Source organism: Marmota monax, unplaced genomic scaffold, assembly GCF_021218885.2.
Source record: "Marmota monax isolate L192 unplaced genomic scaffold, Marmota_monax_Labrador192_F-V1.1 WCK01_AAM20220418_F8-fsc00263, whole genome shotgun sequence".
In the NCBI taxonomy this organism is placed as follows: domain Eukaryota; kingdom Metazoa; phylum Chordata; class Mammalia; order Rodentia; family Sciuridae; genus Marmota; species Marmota monax.
Genome location: NW_026693408.1, coordinates 1,614,772 through 1,639,559, shown reverse-complemented (window position 1 = coordinate 1,639,559; position 24,788 = coordinate 1,614,772). Strand labels below are relative to the sequence as shown.

Sequence of the window (24,788 nt, the reverse complement as noted above, 5' to 3'; positions counted from 1 at the left end):
TTAATTAGCAACTTTTACAACTCCCTTGGATAGGTTATCTCAGCAGGTTGGAGCTGGGGCAGATTATCCTGATAAGGGTGGAGGAAGGGCTCTGAAGGCATTTCAATCCCTTAGGGACAGTTTCCAATTTCCCAGATTCACTCAAATTGGACTCTTTGATAAGACCTGACTAGATTCACCTATCTATACTGACTGCCTGTTTAATTCTGGCTTCAGTTTCACCCCCTAAAAGTATCATTGAATGAGTTGGTGTTAATTTTAATGAGTCTCAGTTATCATTTAAATTTTTTTTTTTTTGGAATCAGGCTTTTGCTGTTGCATTTAAGAAATCTTAACTTAATGCAAAATCAAAGATTTTTCTCATTTTTTTCTAAAAGTTTTTGTTTGGTTTGTAACCAGGGATAGAACTCAGGGGCGCTCATCCTCAGCCCTTTTAATATTTTATTTAAAGACAGGGTTTTACCAAGTTGCATAGGGCCTTGCTAAAATGCTGAGGCTGCTTTGAATTCGGATCCTCCTACCTTAGCCTCCCCAGCCACTGGGATTACGGCCTGCGCTACCGCGCTCAGATGTTTTTTATTGCCTTATCCCAATGGTTACATCAAACGAATGCGGAATGGACGTGGTAAAAGTAGACATTCTTTCCTTGTTCCTGATCTGAGAGGGAAAGCAATCATTCTTATTCATTAAGTATGTGTATGTATTTATGTGATATCTATATATCTAAAATTTAACCTTTTTTATTAAAAAAAAAAAAAAAGGTGGAGTTGGGTGTGATGGCTCATGCCTATAAGCCCACTTACTTGGCAGGCTGAGGCAGGAAAATCACAAGTTCAAGGCCAGCCTCAGCAAGTTAGCTTGACCCTGTCTCTAAAGGAAAAAGAAGGAGAAAAAAAAAAAAAAAGGCATGGAGATGTAGCTCAGCAGTAGTGCCACCACTGGTTCAATTTCCAGTACTGGGGCTGGGTGGGGGACAGAAAATTGACTCTAACAGCCCTCTTATCTCCTAAAGATAATCAGCAGTGACTTCCACATTTTCTTTCTTTAATATTATTGTCATTATAATTACGAATACATTGAGTGCATAAAGGAAGTACGGTGATCTAAATGAAAGACAAGGCTTCAGCCTTCTCTGACCCCAGCCAGGTCCCATTCTCTAGCACGGATTCCATTGTTTCCTTCTCAGATACCATAGAAAAGGTGTGTCGCGGAGACCTTCTGGGAAATGTAGTCTGAAAGGAAAAGCGCTGCTGTTCAGAAAGGGAAACCCGTTGGCTCTCCCTTGCGCATGCGCAGTGGTACTGGCGGTTTGGCGGTGGCGGGGAGAAATGTCTCTGTGTTAGGTGTTCCTCTCGCTTCCAGTTTGGTGTGCAGCTTGGCGTCCCCACCCAGGTGGACTAAGGTACAAGCTGCCAGCGAGGGCGGGCCCAGGGCGCAGGGCTTCCTTGGTGCGGCTAGGACAGAGGGCCGGTCTCGGGTGAATCCTACGCGTCCCAATTGCGGCCTCGGCAGGTGAATAGGACTCGGGCAGGGGGCGTTGCCGGGGAAGGTCTTCCCGGGGAGGCCGGAAGACTGCGTGACACCACTTAACCTCCGGGCCATTCTCAGGCCATTCTCTGGACAAGTGGTCCCCAGAAAAGAGACTTTAGGGAACTGTGTCCTTCCTATTCAGGGTTGGTGAGTCCCCTGGCGGTTTTCAGCAGCCAGCGATTGTTGATTTAACATCGCACCGCCCCCCCCCCCCCCATCCTCCAGAGTTTAAACTTTGTTTTTGTCAGTCTTACTCGTTTGGCAGTGTTTTTCTACAGTGACTCCTAGAGTGATTTAACTATTTTTTTTTAAAAGTTAATTGTGTCCATTTGCTAAGTTACTTCCTTTTTCCTCTAAATTTTTAATTTGATTTTTGGGGGTCGGGATTGTGGGGGTGGAACCCAGGGCTTCACACATAATGCACTGTATCATTGAGTTATATACCCCCATCCCCTTTTCTCTAAAGTTTAAATTCATTTCTAGCCGGTGATGCACCCTTTGAGTACTTGTGTGCATTGAGGGGTGAGGATGGGTGGATCAATTCAGTGAAGAGGAAAATCATTTCTAAACTCTATTGATGTAGTAGTTATTGCACTATTATAAAATAGCATGCTTTTAATTCTTAGAATGTATCCATCATAAAAAGTCAGTTCTAATGTCTTTTGCATTTAGGCAACTTGGTAACTCTTTTTGATAAAAGAAGTAGAATTTCTAAAAGGAAAATAAGAGAGGACTAATTTTTAGTTGATTGTTTCTGAAAACGGCATTCATTCTTCCGATGCTATTTTTCACCTCAAGTAATATCCAAATGCCAATGTGTGAAATGTTAATGTCTTTTCACTTTAACACCTGTGAGCCATGTGTTACTGTGCCCTTTACTTTGTTATTGAATATCATGGTTTTAATTCCTTAGCTTGTTTCATCTTTATTCACAATGACTGGCTGAAAGGCCTAGTAACTGGGAGTATGCTTTTTGCCCACTTTTGGCTTTGGTGGCCATGCTCAGGGCCCTTTTGGCTTGGATCTGCAGATACCATTAAGCCATTAAGACTGGAAGTTCTGGTCTGGTGGAGGTTTCTAATCTGGTCTGTCTTAATGAGGGCAGAGTGCAGGCAGGGTGAATAGTCCTCACAGCTTCTTTCTCTGTTTCAGCTGCCTTCCCCAGCAGGGAGGGAGAAATGGCCAGGAGTTTGCTGCCAGCACAGATTCAGGTGAGTGAAGGAGGCTTCTTTCTTGAACTGCCTTAAGGATTTATAGATAACCAATTTGTTTCATTCATTGTTGAATTTCTCTAGACAGTAGAGCCCCTGGAGGGACCAGAGGGCATGGTAGGTTAGGTGCTAGAAAGAAAGGTGTTTTCTTTGTTTTAGGCCAGTCTGATGGTGCAGTCTCCAGTTAACAGCTAAGTACTTATTGACTAGAAATTGAATGGGAGTCCATCCCATGCCATTGCCACAGCCAGAGCTTTGTGAGGGATCCAGGTATGATGGAGCATAAACACATTGCTGTGTCAAATAATTCCTTACTAAGGATTCAAAGAGGAGAGTCATGGTCTTTGCCCTTAAGGAACCTAAGACAACCAACGTATGAGAGTACAGTGGACCCTCCATATCTGTGGGTTTTACATATAGGGACTCAACCAACAACAGATAAAAAATATTTGGGGAGAAAAAAAAAGTGTGCTTGTAGTGAACTTGGCCAGACTTTATTCTTGTCATTCCGTAAACAATACATTATAATAACGATTTACATCACATTTTCATTGTATTAGGCATTATAATTAATTGAGATATGATTTAAAGTATATTGGAGGATGTTTATAGGTTATATACTATACCATTTTACATAAGGGCCACTTTATATAAAGAGCCTAAGTGTCCTCAGATATTGGTATCTGCAGGAGTCTTGGATACCAAGAAACTACTGTACGTAGTAAGAGTCCAGGTGACTCCTAGAAAGATTGAAGAAAGAAACCTCCTTGTCAGCAGGTGTAGCCAGGGAAACTTCCTAGCATTGGGCAAGACCAGGCTTGTATAGTTGGTGAATGGAAGGCATCCAGAAGAAATCAAAGCTTGGGCATTGGTTTGGGATTACATTCCCTTGAGGTGGAAAGTATCCTTTGTAGGAATTTCTTTCTTTCTCTGCACTTTGAGAAGCACTTACTCTGTATTATTGATGGATTGGGGAGATATATATTTTTTAAAAAAATTCTCCCAACACAGAAAACTGAAAAAAAAAAAAAGTAGAAGAGAAAAAAGGTAATTATTTTTATAATCAGAAACCAAATTGTTATGCACATCATATGTACTCTAAGAAGAAGAGGTTGCAAGAAGCTCACCTTACACAGAATAAGAGGATACAACCCAATGAAATAGGTAGTTTCTACAGTTTAGACTTAAATGATAAGTTAGGCCCATCTCCTCCCCAGAAACTGGGAGATTAGCCTTTATCTTTGTTAAAAGATAAATGTTGGCACATTTCAGTTTTAAAGAGTTTATTTGAGCAAACATCAGGCTGGAAGGGTTCTGTGATCCACCCAAAGGAGAAAGAGGAGAAAGCTTTTATAGGGTCACTGCAGAAGTAGAGCAAAGAAATTATTTGGTGAAAGTTGGACTGTCTCCATGCAGAGTTCCTGATGATGTAATTAATATTCAGGTGGTGCTTCTGATTGGCTGAGCTTAAGTTTCCTTTCATTAGGAACCTAGGGTGTTGGAGCCCTCTCAGCCTAATGACCTTCCATTACATTATTTTAGCATATGTCTTGATGATTATACTCAAAGAGCTGTTAGTTCCTTGAGGGAAGTTTCCTCAGTTGTGAGACTGGCAAGTGACTTAGTTAACCACTAAAAAGTTTACATGTTTGAAAAAAGATAAATTCTGAAAAAAAAGGAATGGGAGTAAATGTATATTCCCTTGTTTCCAATGGGGAGAAACAAGTCACTTCTTTTTAATTTTCTTTTGCCTTTCTGGGTCAGGGAAGGTGTCTGACCTTGTGATCTGCTTGGGTTCACCTTGGGGATGGTGAGAAGAAAATGAGTTGTGACCTAGCACTTATGCTGTAGAAATATACGCTAAGGAAACGCTTTGTACACATTTCTGATGATGTACACGGAGGGTCAACCTATCATTTGTAGAGTATTACAAAAGTGGAAACAACCTAAACATCCACCTCAAGATTAAACAAACTAGTTTATCCATGTAGTGAAATATTAGACAGCAAGTAAGAACATTGACTAGAATGCTGTTTCTCATAATGTGATTTGGATTTTTGTTTGAATGTAAAAAGTCTGAAAGGACATACAGCAAAAAGTTAAACTTTTTCTGGTGGCAGAAAATGAGATTAACACTCCATGTTTTCTTGCTTATTGATCTTTTCTCCTTTTCTATATGCATGTATGGAAATATCACAGTGAATCCCATTAACATGTACAATTAATATGTATTATTAAAAATAGATCTATAAAAAAATTCTGAAAAAGAAAAGAAAGGGCCACTAGTTCAGAGTGTTGACTTGCCTGGTAGGTGGCAGAGGGGTAGAGGAGTAAAGGCTTCTGAGGTGTGGATGGGAAATCCTGATCACAGCCCTCTTCCCTGGCTTTTTGTTGAAGGTTATGCAGACTACCACCCTTGGCACTCTCCTGGTAAAGCCTTGCCCAGGGCATTCTCAGAGCCTCTCCCACTGTGAATGTTAATGTCCTCTCCTACAGGACACAGAGGTGGGCCATGGTGATGATAGAATCCATCACTGGGACCAACCGAACTGTGTTCTAAGGCAAGCCCAGAGGTCTCCTACCTAGTCCTCCCCAAGTGAGAGTACTAGAACCTCCTTCTAAAATCTTCTTGTGTGTCACCCGTAAGGTGAGAGTTTGGCCTAGGTAATTATACATTTCCAAGCGTAAAATTCTGTGTCTGTTATTTTGATTTTGTTTCATGATTTCAAGCATGCTTCTGTTTGGCTGCTGTGATTAAGCTTTCCGAGGGTGCAATATGTCACTTACAGTAAGCAAGCACATGATAAATAAGTGCTCAGTAACAAAGCCAAATTATCCAGAAATACTTGCTTTATTTGAAATCCTTAGAATCCTGAGTTGTGATAGGGTTGTTTCTCAGTTATTCCATCCAGGGGTGATCATGAGTGAGTAGAAATGGGTTTGCTGTTCCAGGAGTCTGTGACATTCAGGGATGTGGCCGTGCTCTTCAGCCAGGATGAGTGGTTGCACCTGGACTCTGCCCAGAGAACCTTGTATCGGGAAGTGATGCTGGAGAACTACAGCAACCTGGTCTCACTGGGTAAGGAGTTGTCCATGGGATGCAGAGTCCCCCTTCAAGGAGGATATTTGAAGGCTTGGCCAGGTACAGGCCCTCTCCTCCCCCGCCATGGGTTCAGAGTGATAGCTGCTATTCCTCTTGGCTATACAGAGATGTCTGAACTTTACTAAGTTATGTCTTCTCTATGCTTTTCCTATTTCCTTCTCTCCCCAACACTGCCCCCTCTGTTCCCCTGGGTCCCATAAAATGCTACAGCTGAGAAGAGTGCATTGCCTTCTTTGATCCTGACCATCCACTAGGAGCCAAGGCCCCTCCCTGAACAAGACCTCCTTCTTGCACTGTCCCTCTTCTCCAGTGACTGCAGAGCTGGTACTTTATTCCAGGATGGCCACTCATGTCTTCTTCTTAATGAACAGGGATTACATTTTCCAAACCAAAAGTCATCTCCCAGTTAGAGTAAGCAGAATACCCCCAGGCAGTGAGAAATGGAGTACCTCAAAGTACATGTCTAGGTGAGTGACGGGATAATTTGGAAATGGGCATGGCGTTTTCCAGCTGCCCAGGCACAGTGAAGAGGCTGTGTGTAGGAGACACTGGCAGGGGCCTCCTCGATGTGCCAGGCCAGGTGGAAAATGCTGGGAACAGCATATCCCCTTGCACATTTTTAATTACTTGATATATTAGGTTCAGAGAGAGAGGAATTAATTATCCCAGTATGAGTAGCTCTTTTGTCAAGTGTGTCTTATAATTTGCAGAATATGTAATGTAATGTGTAGTATATAAATGTGGTTGTTGTTGTTGTTATTATTATTATTATTCTGGGATTGAATCCAGAGGTGCATTACCACTGAGCCACATCCTTAGCCCTTTTTATTTTTTATTTTGAGTCAGAGTCTCACTGAATTGCTTAGGGCCTCACTTAGTTGCTGAGGCTGGCCTCAAACCCGTGATCCTCCTACCTCAGCCTCCCAATTTGCCGGATTACAGAAGTGCACCACCATGCTCAGCTGTTTATAGTTATTTTCTCTTCCATCTTTTTCCTTCCTTTTACTGGATTGATTATTAAATTATTTTACTTTAGTTTTCTTTTATTATTTCATCTTGGGCTTTTGCTTTGATTTTTTTTCTCTGCTACTTATTACGCATGGTGCAGCAATAAGAAATGAGAAAAGAAAGCATGTGTTGAGAGAGAAGCTCAAAATGGTGGCAGTAATGGAGTGTAAGCAGGAGATTTATAAATACTCATCATGCCATTCTTTTTTCTGTGAAAATTTTCAAAATATGTTCTACATTCTGGCCCCTGGGACATATTGCGGAGTCTCTAAAACTCTCCATGCATTGCTGCATCATAAGCTCCCACATTCTGTTCTGCTTTGAATTTTGTCTTTGTTTCTGGCACCAGAGGATTGCTGTCTTGAGCTTATCCAGAATTTATTTCTCTTGCTGGCAATAAATGGCCTTTCTGTATCAGTCTCATGTTTTCATTCATGAATCTTTTTCTCTTTGGTTTGACCAGAATATTTTCATGAATAAATTTTTTTCCGAGATTCATGTGTGCAATTTGTATATGTCTAAAAATCAGTTCCTTTTTTTTCTTTTTTGGGAATTGTCTTTTGGAGCTAGCATTCTGGCATCAGGTTTTTTCCCCCCCCATCAGGTGAGTCTACTGTCTTTGGTCACTGAGTGTTGTTAATACAAGTTCTCAGTCTGATTCTATTTCTCCTGTTGGTATATAGGTAATGTTACCACTTTTTTCTTTTTCTGTTTTCTGTCTGGAGTCTTACAGGATATCTTCTTTATCTTTGGAATTTAAAAAATTTGTCAGGTTTCATCAAATTAATTTTTTTTTAGTGTTGTTACTTGGCACTAACTGGGCCCTTTATTTTGAAGATTCATGTTCTTTTTTTTAGGGATATTTTGTTTCTACTACATGTATTCTGCCACATCCCACCAACAATTTGGAAGAAATGACTACAATACTAATTATATAATAAAGTCAAAATTCACGCAGAAGCCTAGAAAATAAATACATTTGTTTTAAGGACCAGAGTGGTAGTTATAGATGAGGTTTAGATTTGGCTGTGAACATTCTGATTGGCAAAGAAATCTACACTATCAAATTGTGTACTTTTTCAAGCACTTAAAAAAACTATTATATTTCATTCATATAAATTATACATGATATTGTAAAAGGAGAGAGGGAGGAAGAAAGGGAAGGAGAGCAAAAAGAGGAGACTCACCTGTAATTTTTATCAGCCGTGATCAACTACTGTTAATATTCTACTGATTTTCATTCACACTATGAATATTTGAGTATTTTTACATGAGAGACAGCAACAGAGTGATTGTACATATTATTCTTGAGAGTGTTTTAAATTGTGATTGTCCTTCATTGAAAGGCTTTTTGTATTGTTAAGCCATATGAAGTGATCTTCCAACTGGAAAGTTGTTTCCAGGTTTTTGTTTGTTTGTTTGTTTGTTTGGGTTTTTTTTAAAGAGAGAGAGAAGAGAGAGTTTTTTTTAATATTTATTTTTCAGTTTTCGGTGGACACAACATCTTTATTTTATTTTTATTTTTATGTGGTGCTGAGGATGGAACCCAGTGGCCAGGTGAGCGCGTTACCTCTTGAGCCACATCCCCAGCCCCTGTTTCCAGTTTTTACCTACTTTTGATAGTGCTGAGATAACTTTAGAATGTAAAGGTATAATATAAAGAGAAAAATGCTCAAGGAGTAAATAATTGTAGTATGAGCATTGTGATTGAAAATTCAAGAAATGTGAATCCACAGTCCATAAAGGATCTTTTGAAAAACTATTCATCATAATTAATGAAATTCAAACTAAAGTAACAGGATGCCATTTTTCCATTATTAAGTTACCAAGCATTAAGAAATATATTTCCAGTGATTTGCTAATGTTCTGAGTGATAAACAGTACCTTTAATGGGATTTTGATTGGTATAGTTTTACTGGAGGATGGTTTAGTTTCATTAAAATCAATTCAGCATTTCTAAATTTATCTCTTTTTTTAAAATATTCTTTTAGTTGTCAGTGGATTTTGTGTATTTATATGTGGTGCTGAGAATTGAACCCAGTGCCTCACTCATGCTAGGCAAGCACTGTATCACTGAGTCACAACACCAGCCCTCTAAATTTATCCTAAGAAAAAAATTCTGTAAATTATATAAAGTTGCAAAGATGTGTGAAAGAATGTGTGTTATAACACAAGGGATTACTGGTGCAAAAGTTGTTTAGTAACAGGGATCTATTAAGTGATGATAAGTTCATACTTTGGACATTTTATGTAGTCATTAAAATATTAGTGTCAACTTACATTACTGACACATGGAGAGAAGCCCAGGATTTTAAGTGAAGTGAGGAAAGCTTAGTTTCAACCCCACCCCTTTTCATTTTTTGAATTTTGAGACTGGGTCTTACCAAGTTGCCCAGATGGCTTTGAACTTGTATACCTACTGCCTCAGCCTCCCAAGTTGCTAGGATTAATAGGCGTGTGCCATTGCACCCAGCACATTTTTATTTTTTAAATAAAAGTGATACTTTTATGTACGGAAAATTCTGGTGAGCTGAGTCCCATATGTCACAGGGATTGATTTGCGTGATATGCTTATGGGTAAACTATTCATTTTTATGGTTTTCTGGGTTTTCTTAATTTTCTTGAAATTATTACACTTTCCCTTTTTAGTCAAGGAAACAAAAACTGTCTTATAAAATACATTCTATTATTTACATGTTTTTATTTTTTATAAGAATACTGATAGCAGCATTAATATATACTTAAATCACATATTTCTTCAAACAATAAAATAATTAGGAAATTGCATATTTTTCCCTTTCATATGTATGGAAACATTTGCTCGAACTCCTAACTCATCTTTACCAGAACTGTATTGACAATCATTATCACTTTCCACAATATATCAACTTTACTACAATTTGATCATTTTAAATTAATTTTTTTTAGTTATATATAACCTTAGGAAACATTTTGACACACTCACAAAAGCATGGAATGATTTGCCTCTAATTCCATCAGTAGCACTTTTTCCATTCCCATATTCTTTTCCCTCTACTGATCTTTCTGTAATTTATTTATAGTGTTTTAAAAATTAGTGTCTTGTGGATATACTTGATATACCCTGTGCTATATTTATGTATGTACATAGGAAAGCTCAGTCAGATTCATTCCAATGTTATTCCCTTTTCCTATTTCTCCTTCATTCTGCTCAGTCCCCTTCATCTCTTCTACTGATCTTTTAATAGTTTTTTTCCTTTCTCCGCCTGTCCCTCTCTCCCTCACTCCCTCCCATTTTTTCTTTTTTTATTTTTTCTTTCTCCCCCATCCCCTTACTTTGGATTAGCCCCTGCATATCAGAAAAAACATTCAACCTTTGACTTTGGGGAATTGACTTTTATTTCACTTAGCATTAATAGTAGAGACTATCAACTTCATCCATTTTCTGGCAAATGCTGTAATTTCATTCTTCTTTATGCCTGAGTAATACTTCAGTTGCAAAAGGATATTGGTCTAAAGTTTTCATTCCTTGATATGTGTTTGTCTGGGTTTGATATCAGAGTGATACTGGCTTTGTAGAATGAGTTTGACAGTGTTCCCTCCTTTTCTATTTCATGGAAAAATTTGAGGAGCATTATATTAGTTCTTCTTTAAAGGTTTGGTAGAACTCAGCTGAGAATTCCTCTGGTCCTGGGTTTTTCCTTGTTGTTCATCTTTTGATAGCTACTTCAATTTCATTACTTGATATTGATCAGTGTAATTCTTCTATATCCTCATGGTTCAATTTTGGTAGGGCATATGTCTCTAGGAATTTGTTAGTGTCTTCAAGATTTTGTAGCTTATTGGTATTGGAGTATAAATTTTCAAAATAGTTTCTGATTATCATCTGGATTTCAGTGGTATTGTGATGATATTTCCTTTTCTATCTCTAATTTTGTTAATTTGAGTGTTTTCTCTCTTTCTTTTGATTAATTAGGCTAAGGATTTAATTAGTCTTGTTTACCGTTTCAAAAAACCAACTTCTTATGTCATTGATCTTTGGTATTTTTTTAAATTCTCAAATTCATTGATTGTTGCTCTAATTTTAATTATTTCCTGTCTTGAATGGATTTTGGTGTTGGTTTGCTTCTCTTTTTCTAGGACCTTGAGATGTAATGTTAGATTATTTATTTGGTATCTTTCTATTCTTTTGATGTACTAGCTCAATGCTATGAAGTTTCCTCTTAGAACTATCTTAATACTGTCCTAGAGATCTTGATATGTTGTTTCACTGTTCTCATTTACTTCTAGGAAATAAGTATTTTATTTCTCCCCTAATTTCTTCTGATACCCATTCATCATTCAAAAATGTATTATTTAATCTCCAGGTGTCAGAGTGATTTCTGTTTTTTATCTTATCATTGATTTTTAATTTCATTCCATTATGATCTGATCGAATGCAAGGGAGTATCTCTGTTTGTTATATTTGCTAAGATTTGTTTTATGACCTAAAATATGGCATATTTTAGAAAATGTCCCATGTGCTGCTGAGAAGAAAGTGAATTCATTTGTTGATGGGTGAATATTCTACAGGTTTCTGTTAGATCCATACTTTTAATTGTGTTTTTTAGTTCTGCAGAATCTTTACTTAGTTTATGTCTGGCTGATCCATCTAGTGGTTAGAGAGGTATGTTAAAGTCACCCATTATTTTTGTATTGTGGTCTACTTGATTATTAATATTGAGAAAAGTTTGTTTTATGTATATCAGTGTACCATTGTTTGAGTCATAAATATTTACAGTCATTATATCTTATTCTTGTGTGATTCCCTTAATTAAAGTGAACATTTTTGTTTCTTCTGATTAACTTGGCTTGAAGTCCACTTTATCTGATATGAGAATAGGTAGCCCTGTTTGTGTATGAGTCTCAAGTTAATGGTATTTTTTTTCCCTATCCTTTTACCTTGATTCTTGTGGATGTCTACCAGTGAATGAGTCTCTTGCAGACAATATACTGTTGGATTTTGTTTTTTAATCCAACTGACAATCTGTGTCTTTTGATTGGAGAGTTTAGACTATTTACATTCAATGTCATTATGGAGAAATGATTTTTGTTTTCTGGCATTTGGAATGAATTCTTTTAGTTTCTACGTATCATAGAAGTTTTTTTTTTTTTCTCCATTTTCACTTCTGAAGCTTAATTTTGCTAGGTATAGAATCATTGGCATCCATTTTCTTTCAGAGCTTGATATACATTATTCCAAGCCTTCCTGGCTTATAAGGTCTGGGTTGAGAAGTCAGTTGAAATCTGGATTGGTAACCAGCCATTTATCTCTTGCAGCTTTTAAAATTTTATTCTTATTCTGTATGTTAGGCATTTTCATTATAATATGTCTTGGAGTGGATCTATTGTGAATTTGTATATTTGTAGTCATAAATGCCTCTTGTATCTGAATTCCATCTTATTATTAAGGTTTGGAAAATTTTCTGCTATTATTTCATTGAAAAGATTGGAGCCTTCCTCTACCCAGTGATTCTTAAATTTGGCCTCTTGATGTTTTTTCCAGATTTCTTGAATATTATGGTCATTGTCTCCTACGTCTTTTTTTTATGGTCAGCTTTATTTTCAAGATTATGTACTTTGTCTTCAAGGCTTGAAAATCTATCTTCAAAGTGTTCTAATCTATTGGTAATGCTTTCCATTGAAATTTTTTTAGAATTTTTTATTATTTTTACTTACACATGACAGTAGAATGTATTTTGACATAATCATACATACATGAAATATAACTTCCCATCTTTGTGGTTGTTTCCATTGAAATTTTAATTTGTTTTTTGAGTTTTTATTTTCTGGGTTTTTGTTGGGTTGTTTTTCAGAATCTCTTTTTATTGAAGTGGTCTTTCACTTTCTGTATCTTCTCTCTAATTTCACTCCTTACATCTTTATTTTTTTATTTAAAAAAAATTTTTTGTAGTTGTAGATGGACAGAATGCCTTTATTTTATTTGTTTATTTTTATGTGGTGCTGAGGATCGAACTCAGTGCCTCACACATGCTAGGCAAGGCTCTACCACTGAGCCACAGCCCCAGTCTCCTTACATCTTCTTTAAGCTCAAAGAACATTGTAACTATGAACTTTCTAAAATATTTTTTCTCTGACATTTCTTTCACTGTGGCATCAATGGAGTTAGTTATTTGGGATGGTTTGTTCCTTTGCTTTTTAAAATTGTTCGTATATTTACCCATCTATTGTGAATAGTTATCTCTTCTTCTTTTAAGTAAGGAACTACTTTATGAGTTTCTCTCTTTTAAGAGCCCTGGGTTAATCCAGATATTGTCTTTAAATCAAAGTGTGACCTTTGCTGATCTCAATATCAGCACCACTTTGAGAGGTGCCACTGAACCCTGTTTACTACAGTCACTTCAGAGCCAAGCCTCATACTATTCAGCTGTATGAGAAACAAAAAGCTTGCTGATATTTTTCTTTACATTTCCTCTAATCCAGATATAATCTTATAAAGTTCTGGAGTAGGTAAAAAATTAGTTATTAAATTTAGTAAAATTGCAATAACTTTAAACGAGTGCTAAAATAGGGGAAAGAAGAAAGTTGGGCCAAAAGGAGAAGGGAAAAAGAAAGAAAGAGAGAAATAGAGAGGAAAAAATAGAAAATAATAATACACACCACAATGTAGAAAGGAAAAATGGATGGATGGTGGGTATTTGAGGTAGTAGCTGATAATGTAAGTAGTGGGTAAGAGGAACAGGTATAAACCAGAGCTAAGAAAACAAAGAGAGAAAGCCTGATTCCAATTGATGCTTTAAACCATTAGATGAAATACATTCAAATGGTTTGAAGGTACAATTAGAATAACAACTATTGATCAACTCAAAGAGTGATTTATATGACCAAAGTCAACACTGAAGTTATTTATAGTAAGCCGTGCCAAGGTGAAGAAAATTTTTGTTGAATCTTGGTTTGGATTTCATTGGGGTTTGGATATTTAGTAGATGTCCATCGTTCTTGGACTGTGAATCCTTCCAGAGTTGCTGGGGCACAGGAACCACTTCCCTAGTTGCTATGGACCTCCAACCAGGTGGTTGTGGTTTGTTAGCTCAGGGACCTGCAGCTGACTGCTCGAGGGTACGCTGTTGTGGCTTGGTTATTTCTGTTACGTGCAGGAGTTCAGGATGCAGGCTGTGGAGTATTCCTGTGGTTGCTGTGGGTCATTGTGTACCTGTTCCCCTGTCCAGGATCTTTTTCATGGTGGTGTAGAGCCTTGTGGCTGTTAGTGAGTGCAAGATCTTTGGTTGTAGATTTTCCATAAATATTCTGTGGTATAGAAGCATTCCCCCAGCTGACACTAGTCTCTGAGGTACTGTAGCGAAGGGACTCAGGTGGTTCACCTGGATTCTGGTTTCTACTGCTCCAGGTTGTAAACGATGTGCGTCATTTCCCTTTGTTGACTCTGATGTAAGGTCCAGCCAGTGTCTAAACAATGCCCTTTCACTCTCCAGTTATAACCTTGGGTTGGGCTGAGAGCCAGGTAAAACTAGGAACATTTACTTGCTGCTGCCTTGGATCAGGCAATTTTCTATCTTAACTGACCTCCATCTGGCTATTTTTGCAGGTGCTTTCCACTTAAGTTTCCAGGGGTATTCAGGAATTTCTCCTTGCAGCCTTCTGCCCCTGGCTGCACCATTTGGGATCCGGATCTCTCTGTCACTGGATATTCAGGCAGCTTTCTTCCAGTCTGGCCCATGATCAATGGGACTGTCCCTAGGCTACCTACAGTGGCTCCCCCCAGTGTCAGTGATGGGGGCTGGTGCATTCTGGATGGATCTGCTTTTCTCTACTGGGGCCAAAGCCGCATTGCTGCTCCACCACTGTCTGGGTCCCATGGAAGCTGTGCTTTTCACCTTTGCCTGGGTCACAGAGGCTGAGTAGAGTGCTGAGTAAAGTGCTCATAGGATGTCTCCAACATCTCCCCTTGTTTGCAGGGAGGGGGAGTGGGATTCAGTGATTTGGGGCTAGAAGCATTTCCTTAGAAGTTCTTTTTAGCTGAATTCTCAAGAGATCCCACTGCAGAGACCTTTCCTCTCATTTAATTTGCAGCTGTCTGGACATGGGAAGATGTCATGTTGTTTTATGGGGTGACTAATAAGGGCTCCACAAGATGGCTGCAGACCCCAGTTCAACTTTCTTTTCACAAGTTCGTTTTAAGCTGTTTGATCTGCTTCAGGGACTCTGCTGTGCCTTTCCACAAAATTTGGTAACTTTGGTCTGCCTTTTCAAATGATTTTAAGTGGGTGAGCTTAAGAGTTTGCCATTCCGTCTTTCTCTCTCTGTTGCCCCTCCCCCTTCTCCCTACCCTGGTTCAAGTTCAGGATTAGAGAACTCTGCACTTATTTTCTACTCTAGTAACTGATCTTCAAGTCTCTCCAGGTCTCAGGATTTGTAATGTTGAGTCTTAGAGCATTTATTTTGTCACCCACCTCCCAATTCTGCTTTTCCTTCACTGCCTGTTCTCTGTGTTATGAAGAGATTGGGAATTGCTGTCTAGCTAATTTCTGCTGTCTTCTGTTCCCTCAATTCTTTTATTTTAAATCCATAGTTTTATTTGCTTGCAGTGTATCTTAAGTAATCAAAAAGATGGATTAAAATGTACTCTTCTTTTATTTCCCAGTATCAGAACTGATACCATTTTCCATGGAGCTACCAATCCAAAAGCTGGAGCTCATCCTTGAGTCACCTCTTTCACTTCTTCCACATAATCTGTTCATAAGAAAAGCTACCTGCTGGCTTATTGTATTGTCAATAATTTCTTAAACACTCTCCCTTATGGAAATTTTAGTCCCAGTTTTCTCAAAGAGTAAATAATCATAGTATAAATGTATGAGTGTTGTGATTGAAAAGCCAGCTCTACCTCCAAAATTCCCAAATGTGCCCAGTCCCTTCCATCTCTCCCACTACCTGCCAATGCCATCTTCCATCCAGGAAGACTATAGCAACTTTCAGAGTGCCTCCTCTCTCTACCTGCCCTTGTTCTCTTTACCCTAACCCCACTTACAGCCCTTTTATCATACAACTAGAATGGTTCTTTTTAAACAAAGAACACATACCATGTCCCTTCTATCCCCAATGATGTTTAGAATTTCAAATTCTGTACTATATCTTAAGAGAGTCAATATGATATAGCCTCTGCCTGCCTCTTTTCCTCATTAACACTTTTCTTTTTCTTCTGCTTAAGACACACTGAACTTCCTTCTGTTTTGACCACAGAAAACTTATTCCTGCCTTAGGAAGCCTTTGTGTTAGCTGTCCCTTCTGACTGAATTCATCTTTATACCTACATTTTTGTGTGGCCTGCTCTATCTATCTATCTTAATTTCATTTATTGCCCAGTTTAAAATATCACTGTATTTACTCTATTTACTCTTTACAATGTTAATACTATTTTGGTTTGTTTATGGTTCTCATCAGTCCCTAGTATTTCTTTTAGAGTTGGTTATTTTTTTTAATATTTATTTTTAGGTGGACACAGTATCTTTATTTTGTTTTTATGTGGTGCTGAGAATTGAACCCAGTGCCTCACGCATGCTAGGCGAGCGTGCTACCACTTGAACCACATCTCCAGCCCTAGAGTTGGTTACTTTGTCATTGTCAATATCCCATTGCTGGGTATAAGCCTTGTGAGAGTGGGCTCCATCTGACCTGCTCCCTGTCATTTCCAGAGCCTTGATCTTTACATGATGCAGGCACACATTCAGTAATTACTGATTGAGTAAGCTAATATCTGTTGCAATATTATTTATTGCACTCTGACACTTCCCACAGTGGCACTAATGAAACCCTGTGTTTCACAGAGCTCCTTAGGGGAGGTGGTGTCTTCACTTCTTTTTCCCTTGAAATTTATCTGAATGTCCTGGTGGCTGGCCTGGGATATGAAGTACAATAATAATACAGGACATACTCAGAAATACCCTGTTCCTGATAACCTGATCTTTGGTACTAGATCAATCCAGGTTCTTCCTCCCATTGAAGGTGCTTCCCTCTGAGTACCTCAAGCCACCTTCCTATAGATTTCTTCCATACATGTCTATTATCCTGCTTTTTCCTCTAGTCTTTATTCCCATCCTTTCCTAAAATTTCAAGGCTATATTTATATTAACTATCCTTTTGTATTTTGATGTCACTTTTCTTTATTCTTAGTGCAAGAGAGACTAAACTTTTTTGATTACTTTATTTGCTTACTATAGGATGGGAGAACTTGTTTGAAACCACAGTTTCCAAAGAAGAAAATCTGGAAGTCATGGAAAAACTCATAGTTGATGATTTCAGACTGGGAAAAGTCTACATGAATGAGGACAAGTTAGAGAAGCAACAAGGCAAAAAGAACAAAGTTTTCAGAAAAGTGTTGTTTACCATCAAAAAAACCTGTGTGAAAGACAGAAGAAGCTTTAAAGGCCTTGAACTTGAGAAAAATCTTGGCTTAAAATCATCACTTACTAGAAAACCTGGAATTGTTCCCAGAGGAAAGAAACCCCGTTCACAGCAGTATTCAATTCTCTTTAAACAACTGGGAGCCAACACAGTGCGTAAATGTTATAAATGTAATATCTGTGGGAAAATCTTCCTCCACAGTTCTTCCTTGAGCAAACACCAGAGGATCCATACTGGAGAGAAGCTCTATAAATGTAAGGAATGCAGGAAAGCTTTCAGCCAAAGCTCATCCCTGACACAGCACCTGAGAGTTCATACTGGAGAGAAACCTTACATATGTAGTGAATGTGGAAAAGCCTTCAGTTTTACCACCTCTCTTATTGGGCACCAAAGAATGCACACTGGAGAGAGACCTTATAAATGTAAGGAATGTGGCAAAACATTTAAAGGTAGTTCATCCCTTAATAACCATCAGCGAATCCATACTGGAGAAAAGCCCTATAAGTGTACAGAATGTGGGAGAGCATTTAGTCAGTGCTCATCTCTCATCCAGCATCACAGAATTCATACTGGAGAGAAACCTTATGAATGTAGTCAGTGTGGGAAAGCCTTCACTTCAATATCACGGCTGAGTAGACACCATCGAATTCACACTGGAGAGAAACCCTTTCATTGTAACGAGTGTGGGAAAGTGTTCAGTTACCATTCGGCCCTTATTATTCATCAGAGAATTCACACTGGTGAGAAACCGTATGCCTGTAAAGAATGCGGGAAAGCCTTTAGCCAAAGCTCAGCACTTATACAACATCAGAGGATTCACACTGGAGAAAAACCCTACAAGTGTAATGAGTGTGGCAAGGCCTTCTCCTGGATCTCACGGCTTAATATCCATCACAGAATCCACACTGGAGAGAAACCATATCATTGTAAGGAATGTGGAAAAGCTTTTAGTTCCCACTCAGCTGTTAATACCCATCGAAAAATCCATACTGGCGAGAAACCTTATAAATGTAATGACTGTGAAAAAGCGTTCAACCAAAGCTCAGCCCTAATTCAGCATCAGAGAATTCATACTGGAGAGAAACCATTTAACTGTAAAGTGTGTGGGAAAGCTTTCAGACAAAGTTCATCCCTTATGACACATATGAGAATTCACACAGGAGAAAAGCCTTACAAATGCAAAGAATGTGGGAAAGCTTTTAGTCAGAGCTCATCTCTTACTAATCATCAGAGGACTCATAATTGAGAAAAAACATAAATAAAATGCATGTGGCAAGTCTTCCAAATGAAGTTCATTTCATATTGAATATTATTCATTCTGGGGAGAAAGCGAAGAGCCATTAATTTTGAGTAAAACTTCAGAAGTTAGAGGACATCAAGCACCTGGACACTTCATGTTGCAGGGTAACCTTGGGAATATTAGGAAAGCTTCTGTAAAATGATTTTTTGTATGTTCTTAAGTTGTTACCGACTGAAATAGACTCTGTGAGATTGAAGGGTTGATATTCTTTTATTTGCTTTCTAGTGATGTTTTAACAGCCATCAGCTTTCGCAGGCATTACTGGGAACCTGCTGGTTTAGGTAAAAGTACAGCCATAAAGCCCAGACTTCAGACAAATCTAACAATCTACTTCTTGAAACTGCATTTAAGTATTACACAAGCCAATTGTACCAGAATGAATATTTGGGAACAAAAATGTATACAGGTAAACTGTAGCTACCTCACTGTCACTAAAATTTTTTTCATATTTGGAAAACAAATTATGTACTTGGTTGTTGTTCAAACTTTGGGTCATTTCTCCACTCTTCTAAGCCATTTACCCGAGGGGAAAATTACTCTGTAATCTATGCAGGTACGTTCTTTTTAGTTTTCTTTCCAACTACTTGTTTCACCCTCTGATTCAGATATAAAGTCATTTTATTTTAAGTCACAAAGTGCATGGTGTTTCACTTGTTTTTCTCAGAAAGTGATTACCTTTTCTGTATTGTAAAGGTTATTCAGACAACTGCTGCTTTTGCAATTTAATCTACTTGTCAGTGTTGTTAGAACTTATATCACATTGTAGCCATAGGGAAAACAACTCTTAGTTTCCTGGCTGTGCCTGCTTCCTTGAGCTCTCTGGTTTCCAATCACCAGAAAACCCCAGAACCAATGTGGAACTCAAGGAGATAAAGTGAACCAGGTGACTCAATCTTATATTCCATTTTTGCTCCCATCAGACAAAGCTCACTCCCTCCCCACACTCTGAAGGCCACTGGGCAAACATTCAGTTTTTGTTTCAGATTTTTTTCCTCTAAAACATTGACAATTTAGGCCATTTCAGCATTTATAAAAAATGAGTCATATTAGTAAACTTCACAAACCAATTTGCTAAATTCCTTCAAGTCCTCATCTCTTTTAAGTTTCTCCAAACTTAAAAAAAAAATTGAAAATGTGATATTTGGAATGGAAAACAAGCAGAGTAGATATCAGTACATTCAGCTTTTGCCTTCTGGGGATAGTGAGTGTCATTATTTCATTCATTTATGGAGCAGTTTTCCAGGCTATTTAATGCTCCATCTGCAAGTGCTTCTTTCCCCACAAATATTCCTTTATTTCTAATTACCTAAAGTAGGAAAATTTCCAGGAAAACATATCTTTCTCAAGTATTAATAGACTTAAAATCATCAAGGAAGTTAAATCTGATTTAAAATCCCACAAAGATAACATATGGCCCTGTTATTTTTCAAGCAAGATTGATTAAATTTTTAAGTAATATTAAGTTTTACAATCTTCCAGAAAAGATAATGTGTAAGCACAATAATTCTAATATAACCCAAAACCAAAATTAGGCAAGGAAAATGCAAAAAAGGAAAATTGCAAGTTGCTGTTATCCATGAAGAGATGTAAAAAATGCTAAACAAAAGCTTAGCAAAAGTAACCCAAAAGTACCTAAACCCATTTTGTCCCATCATTCCAGATACAGAACAACTATAAAAACTTATATCAAGCAATTAATGTACTACTATGGTAACTGAAATAATACTCGAATATTTATTATGTTCACAGACTTGAGAACTTAGGATTTAATTGGTTAATAGCATCATGATGAATTTTGGTTTATTTACTGAAAACCTGCAGAAATGTTAAAACATTAAAAACATTTATAACTGAAGGAATAGGAGAAAGAATGAACTGTTCAGTAATGCTATAGGACATAGAAATGGTCCCACAGAAAAAACAAACAACCTGGACCCTACCCCTCACATAACAGTTGTACAAAAGGCAAAATTATAACTTTCATAAGAACATGTAAGGAATAACTAGATGGCCTTGAGGCAGGGAAGGAGTTCCTAAAACAAATGAGCTGTGTGAAGTTTTTGATATATTTGCTCACATCAAAGAATTGCTTACCAAAATACACCAAAAAAGGAATGAAAAGTCATGACACAAAACAGATCTTTCAGCAGTATGCTCAGTGGACTATTATAATCCAAAAAAGTTCAAATAATTTTTACAAATTAATATTTAATAGGAAAAAGTGATGTGGAATACATGACTACAGAAGAGAACACCAATTTCCAAAATCATGAAATGATAGTAACTTTATTAGAGGTTTAAAATTTACCAATTACAAATGAGAAAAAATTAAGATGTGTAACAGTACAGAAGTTTGGGATATATGTAGAATAACTAGAATTCATCCTGTACTGGAGGGAATGTATGATCATTGACATCTTTTTTAAATAATGTATTTCCCTTTTTATTGATTTTTTTAAAAAATAAATGACAGCAGAATGCATTACAATTCTTATTACACATATGCAGCACAGTTTTTCATATCTGGTTGTATATAAACTATGTTGACACCAATTCGTGTCATCATACATCTACTTTCCAGTAATGATGTCCATCACATTCCACCATCCTTGCTAATCCCCTGCCCCCTCCCATTCCCTCCCATCCCTCTGCCCTATCTATAATTCATCTATTCCTCCCATGCTCCCCCCCCACACACACTATGAGTCAGCCTCCTTATATCAGAGAAAACATTCAGCATTTGGTTTTTTGGGGATTGGCTAAATTCACTTAGCATTATCTTCTCCAGTGCCATCCATTTACCTGCAAATGCCATGATTTTATTCTCCTTTATTGCCGAGTAAAATTCCATTGTATATTATGCCACTTTTTTTTTATCCATCCACTGAAGGGCATCTAGGTTGGCTCCACATCTTGCAATGTGAAACATATGCATATCATTTCATAGAGGCTTCACTGTGTGAATATATACATACTAGCATAGAATAATGGAACAAGTAGTCTAGCTGTATACACACCCACAGCAAATATACCAGATAATGTTTGTACATGGGCATCAGACATTGATAAAGATACTCTGAGGAGCAGTGATCATAATAGCAAATAATTTTAAGTAGTTTGAATGTCCATTAATAGAAGAATTGGTAAATTTTGAATATTAACACAGAATAGAGAAAATGAATGAACTGAAACTAAAAATATGGATGAGTTTGACAAAAACGTTGAATTTTTAAAAAGTTATAGGAAACAATACATAGTATGATGAAACTTTTTGCAAAATTAAGTTTATATTAGGTGATACATACAAATGGTAAAGTTGTTAAAAACATGAAATGATTGAGAAAGTATTCTGGTTATCCATCTCTAACAAGTCACCCCAAAATTTGTTGTCTAAACACCTTATTAATATCTATCAATATTAATATTTGGGGGCTTAACTGAGCAGTTCTTACTGTTCAGTTGATTTCTGTTTTCATGACAGCTGAGGCTGAAGGCTCAATTGTACTGGATGTCCAAGATGACTGGCAGTTGATGATGACTGCTGGCTGAGAGCTCAGTTGCTCATCCTTGGGGCTTGGGCTTCTCATAGATGTGTGGTTGGTTTCTGAGATGGAGTGATCCAAGAGCAAGCATTCCAAGAGACCTTGGTAGAGGATGCAAATATCTTACAAGCCAGCTTTGGGAATCACATGGCATTGATTCTGCTGTATTGAAAGAGATGGTTCTTATTGGGGGCCATCTTTGGAGATTAGTTAACTCCTATACTCAAAATTCAGGGCAGGGATTTACTTTCCAAGTATAAGGCAAAGAAATCACTTGGGGAGAAGCACAGATTCTCAGATGGCTTGGTGCCCAAGAAAGACTCCCTCTTTGGCAAGAGGCTGCTCAGGGCAGCCAGAGCAAAGATGGATAGGAATATCAGGGTGTAGTCAATATAAATAAGCAAAACTTTTTGGTCCAACTCTATCTTGAGGAAGAATAAAACAGAGGTCCTAATACCTGAACACCCTGGATGAGGGAGACATCAAGTGAGGAACGGGAAACTTACCAAATATCAAGGGTTGGGGATTCCTGTTAAACTGACATGAATTGGTCACAGGCACACACCTGTAATCCCAGCAGCTCAGGAGGCTAAGGCAGGAGGATTTTAAGTTCAAAGCCAACCATAGCAACTTAGGCCTTAATCAGCAAGACCCTTTCTCAAAATGAAAAATAAAGAAATGAGGTTGTGGCTCAGTGGTTAAGCACCCCAGGTTCAATCCTTGGTACCTGAACCAAAAAAACCAACCCTGACAAGTGGGAGTTGTTTGCAAAGACTGGTATAGTCAGGCCAAAGACAGGATGGAAGCCAAAGTTGAGGCCTAATCAAAACCAGAATTGAGAGGAGCAAACTAAAGTTTTCTTGGTCTCTCGAGCAGAGAGTCTTTCTCCATTGATCATGTTACCCAAATTCTAGCCAGAGGCCTGACTTTCCAATAAACAACATCTGGCCATTTGCCCCCCAAAACAAGCAGAAAAAGTAATGGTGAAAAGCAGGAAAGTAAACTAATCAATATGTTCATATTGGGAATACGAAGTTTGAGAGCCAGCATTCAGCAGTGTCTTAAGGGTGCTGGCAGGAGGGTTAGGTTTAAACAGAGTTAAGAATTGGGCAAGAGGTATAACCAGTTAAGCAATCTGGGTCAAATGTGGTCTGATTGAGCTTCAGAGAAGTCTTTATCTCTTAAGGGGCAATTCCACTTGCTGCTCAGGATGTTTATCAGATCTCTGATCCTGGAAGGGTGAGATTTAGTTCCCATGATATGATTGCACCTGCTTAGTGGGCAGAGTCATGGGGATGACTTCCTGGAAGGTGTGGGACAAAGACTGAAGACTTCTAGGTGCCACTCTGGGGGTCTGAAACAGGATATTATAAAAGCAGATTGTGCTGCATTTGCAAATCCCTCAGTCTTGAGCAGGGACAAGATAGGTTAGGTAAATTCAGGTTTAATAAACATTGTATTCCTCATTTTTAGATGAATACTCCTTAAATGATTAACATGCCTATGTGAAGAGCTGAGCAGTGACCTGACTCTAAAAGTTTTAAGATGAAGTTTCATCCTGCTTTCAGTTACCCATTGGGCATGCAGGCCTAATTGAAGTCACTGCTTTTAGCAAAAGCAGCCTCAATCCCTTTTTTTAAGACAGGGGCTTCTTGCTAAGTTGCCATGGCTGGTGTAATGGATTTGTGATTCTCCTCCCTCAGCCTCCTAAGCAGCTGGGGTTGTGCCACCATGCCCAGCTAGTAGTAGTATTATGTTCCTTGAAAAGGCCAGGCATGATTCCATTTTGGGGAAATTTGAATCTGCTTTTTATTTTGCTAGCTGACACTGGGCATATTTGTCTTCTGCAGTTCTTTCTTCAAATGTCACCTACTTCATGAAATGTTTCTTAATTGCCCAAACTCTCCTCCCCCTCCGTGTTCCCATTTCTCTTTCTCTGATTAGCAAGACATAATAATTCTTATCTTTTTTCTCTTCCACAGCAGAATTTAAGCCACATGTGTGCAAAAAGGTTTTGCCAGGTTTATTCGCTGTTGTATTTCTAGTGTTATCCCTCTTTAACTGTGGGGCAGTGATTTCAGGACTCCCTGCCCAAGATATCCTAAGTCATGGATGCTTAAGTCCTTTATATAAAATGGCACAGTACTAGCATATTATGAATTATATCTAATGCAGTGCCTCCACATCATTTCATTCATGGATCCAGCATAGTACCTTGCAGTGAAACAAAATCTAAATTTTAACTTGCTTTTTTGGAACTTTTTGGATTTAAACTCTTTTTGGTTAACTCCACCGACGAGTGAACCCGCAGATAGGGAGGGCCAACTTTATATAGCAGATTCCATTTATATGAAGAACAATATAAACACGGTTTAGGGACACATACATACGGTTTAACTATAACACTGAGCAAAGGAACGCTGATAACAAGGAAGATACCACGGGGAGCATTGTGGACAAGGCTTCCAAAAATTTGGCGAAGTTCAGCCAGGCGTTTACTGAGCATTCGACTGCTTTTCAACTGTACCTACGCCCATCTTATGCGTTAGGTCATTAAAAATAATCATGACTAGTAGTGGAAACTACAGCATACTGATTCTCCTAAATACAACTAAATTAGGGTTTTGTTTAGTTGCTTCATGTTGCCGCCTAACAAAACAAGACTGGCGGCTGACCAGGGCAGCAAGGGCAGGAGA

The 24,788-nt window shown here is 38.1% G+C and overlaps 1 protein-coding gene across 3 annotated transcripts; it reads left to right on the top strand.

Moving 5' to 3' along the window:
• The first annotated feature begins 1,293 nt into the window (after window positions 1–1,293).
• Znf879 (zinc finger protein 879) lies at window positions 1,294–19,185 on the top strand. Of its 3 annotated transcripts, none has more exons than XM_046457108.2 (4): window positions 1,294–1,402; window positions 2,683–2,741; window positions 5,694–5,820; window positions 17,067–19,185. In XM_046457108.2, exons 2-4 carry the CDS (start codon window positions 2,709–2,711, stop codon window positions 18,494–18,496), a joined length of 1,590 nt encoding a protein of 529 aa, XP_046313064.1. In that variant the 5' UTR covers window positions 1,294–1,402; window positions 2,683–2,708; the 3' UTR covers window positions 18,497–19,185. The 3 variants fall into 3 exon arrangements, with proteins under 3 accessions (XP_046313064.1, XP_058439352.1, XP_058439353.1); XM_058583369.1 differs by having other exon boundaries at window positions 5,694–5,883; XM_058583370.1 differs by having other exon boundaries at window positions 1,394–1,512; window positions 5,694–5,883.
• Window positions 19,186–24,788: the final 5,603 nt, after the last annotated feature.

Bases quoted from the DNA above. Each gene is read 5' to 3' on its own strand.
- Znf879 (XM_058583369.1), top strand. From the start codon at position 2,709: ATGGCCAGGAGTTTGCTGCCAGCACAGATTCAG. The intron at 2,742-5,693 runs GTGAGTGAAGGA...TTGCTGTTCCAG, and splicing joins TGCTGCCAGCACAGATTCAG to GAGTCTGTGACATTCAGGGA. The intron at 5,884-17,066 runs GTACAGGCCCTC...TGCTTACTATAG, and splicing joins ATATTTGAAGGCTTGGCCAG to GATGGGAGAACTTGTTTGAA.